Genomic DNA, 2,938 nt, shown 5'->3' with positions numbered 1-2,938 from the left:
GGGCAATGAAGGCATTTAGATTTTTTAGTACATTTCCGACACTTTGAGCTTTTCAAAATTTAAACATAGCAGTTCTAGCATAAACTGGACATCTTCCCATTACATCTGTCGTCTTTTGTAGTATTTTGAATAGCTGGAAAAGGGTTGTAAAAAAAACGCTCTCATCTCACTGCATTATACTTTAATTCAGATATAATTACACTCAGAACGCCAAATGTCAGTTTAACGTTGTGACAGTGTAGTTTATGCTGCCGTTATCAGACAGCATTCTCTCCCACCTTTGAGGTCGTTACAAAGTTCTACATTTTGGGTTTAGAAAAGCAGTTCTTTCAGCAGGTGATAAGGAGTTCGGTTGGCTTCAACCTCGAGGAATGATCGTCTATACAATCCATGCCCATCCAACCCCACCCCACCCCACCCCACCCACCACCTTTACACGCCTACCTGGTCCTTAACCCTCCAAATATGCTTCCATTCCCACCCACCATCTAAGCCCACCATCCCCAAACTTTGTGTTTCCCCACCCACCATCTAAGCCCACCATCCCCACCCTTTATTCTTTCCCGCCCACCAAGACCAGCGTCTGTGGTGTAGCGGTTAATCGTTTCGCTGTAGCAAGCAGAAGACCCATGTTCGATTCTCAAGTGTGGAGACTTACTTATCGAGTACCTCATCAGTGTATCTATTAGGACGTAGTATCCGTCTAAGCAGGGGTTTATTATAACAGCCAGGGTCGGAAGATTACCCCCCCCCCAAAAAAAAAAAAAAAAGAAAAAGAAAGAAAATTAAAAAAAACAATCTAAATTGTGTCGATGTGGATGTAAAAACACACCGCTTATCCCCGCACCTGACTACACCATTCCAACCCCTACACATTTTCTTTTTCGGAAAGCAGCAGCTTCCAGTAACACAAAGACCGTTACCCACCGACGGGGGAGTTACAGTCCTTGAAGTCTGCACCGACAAGGACTCTTTGATTTGGACGTCAGAGATGTCTTATAGAGATGTTCTTGTGTTGTTGCTCTTGATACAAGGTGAGTCTATCTATCTATCTATCGATCTATCTATCTATCGATCTATCGATCTATCGATCTATCGATCTATCGATCTATCTAGCTACCTAGCTATCTGACCACCGATCTAACAGTATGTACTTCAGTGCTACCATATCAAGCAAAGATGGACAGCTAAAATCAGTAACCCTGTAGACAGCCTTCTGGTGCACACTTCACTAACTGATTCAAATCCCCCTTTTCACTCTCTCACTCACGCTCTTTTAGTCACTCACTCACTCACTCACTCACTCACTCACTCACTCACTCACTCACTCACTCACTCACTCACTCACTCACTCACTCACTTACTCACTCACTCATTCACTCAGTTATTTACTGACTCGCTTACACACTCAATCACTCACTCACTCTCTCATTCACTCAATCATTTATTCAAATACTTCTCTCCTAACTCACTCACACTACTCTCTCCCTGTCCCGTCAGTTTCACAAAGCATGATGAATCTGACGACACGTTTGTCTGTGCGTGGCCACTTTCTCTAACTTACCACATCAGGTCGTACTCTTATAATAATCAGTTGGTCTACCTCTTCTTCCTTTTCCCATTTGGTCTCCAGTACCGTGTCTGACAGGGAATCGTGTCTTTGACATTCTCAAAATATGTTATTATCTCATCTTCTCCTTTATATGATCACATTGATTTTTAAAAAAATTCCAGCCCATTATAATACTTTCTTATTTGTGATAATTCTATTCCAGTTTTAGAATACAATTCATTATAAACATTTTTTTAAGGGGGGTTGGAAAGGGGGGGGGGGGGGGCTACACCCACAAAGTCAAAATTTGGCTTAAAATTATGGAATTTGAGCTGTAGGTATTTTTAGCTTCCTCAGCCTCTCCTACAACTATTTCATAGCATAAGAACCCACAATAAACGTATTTTTTCCCATACCGGGCATATCTGTCCCCGCTGTTTCCTCATAAAGTCAGTATTTTAATTTTCTTTATCGGCCGTTTTCTCAAAACGCGACTTTTCTCTATACTTTTTTGAATAACTCCTCCATTTTTAATTCAAACTTCATGAAATGTTCACAGAATGAAGAAAAGTTGTAATACTACAAATTAGTGCGTTGAATTTTTAATATTTGGAATAGATTTTTGTTGGTGGTGTCTGGAGTGTGGATTTTCACGGATTTTTGCAAACTTGAATGCTACCTCAGGAAAAAATTCATTTAACATTTTCTAATTCGTTTAGGAAAATAACAACTTCCAAAGTTTTAGATCTAATGTTTGTAAACACGCATGCAAAATAACAATCAATTTCCAAGATCGATCAGTGCGGTATTCATTACGTAAAACATGTCAACAAAATCCAATATGGCCGCCGTATCCATGGAAACGAAATTTTTTCTCAAACTTGATTGCCGATTTTAAGACTCCATACTATGCTTGTTTGTCTGTGTGAAATGTGGTAAGATTCGGTCCTGTAATAAGCGGGATAGCCTTCAGGTGTAGCCCCCCCCCCTTAAAGATTCAGGGTTTTCATTGAACTGCGTTGTTTGTTTCCCATTTTTCGAACTCATGCAATAATACATTGCTATTACACATTTTTAATTTACATTTAAGTACAGTACAAGTGATATTTAAATTTACAAAATTCATCCTTGCAGTCAGTTTAATTCTTTGCTGGATGTCGTCAATGCAGTCTGCCGACTTGGAGAAAATTTTTTCAAGGAATTTGAAAAGATTTGCCATAAAGTATGAAGGAAGCAGTCTTTGGTGATAAACACAGCACTCCTGTTTTGGAAAACAAGTTTTCCAATTCCAAAGTGAACTTACTCTGCAGCAGATGTTACTCTACGTCATGGGATTCTTCTTGCATTTCGTTCGCTCTTGTGCTTTAAAGGCAAATATTATCCGCA

At 39.7% G+C, this 2,938-nt stretch overlaps 1 protein-coding gene across 1 annotated transcript in view; it reads left to right on the top strand.

Moving 5' to 3' along the window:
• LOC106012546 overlaps window positions 1-2,938 on the top strand; it is a gene marked incomplete in the record, with an annotated part of 11,352 nt that overhangs the window by 5,320 nt on the left and 3,094 nt on the right. The window contains 1 exon segment of the mRNA XM_035971278.1: window positions 896-1,034. Coding sequence (XP_035827171.1) covers window positions 992-1,034 — 43 coding nt within the window.

The sequence above is a fragment of the Aplysia californica genome, unplaced genomic scaffold, assembly GCF_000002075.1.
Source record: "Aplysia californica isolate F4 #8 unplaced genomic scaffold, AplCal3.0 scaffold00410, whole genome shotgun sequence".
Lineage (NCBI taxonomy): Eukaryota > Metazoa > Mollusca > Gastropoda > Aplysiida > Aplysiidae > Aplysia > Aplysia californica.
Note: the sequence above shows the minus strand (reverse complement) of the source record. Positions and strands in the feature narration are given on the sequence as shown.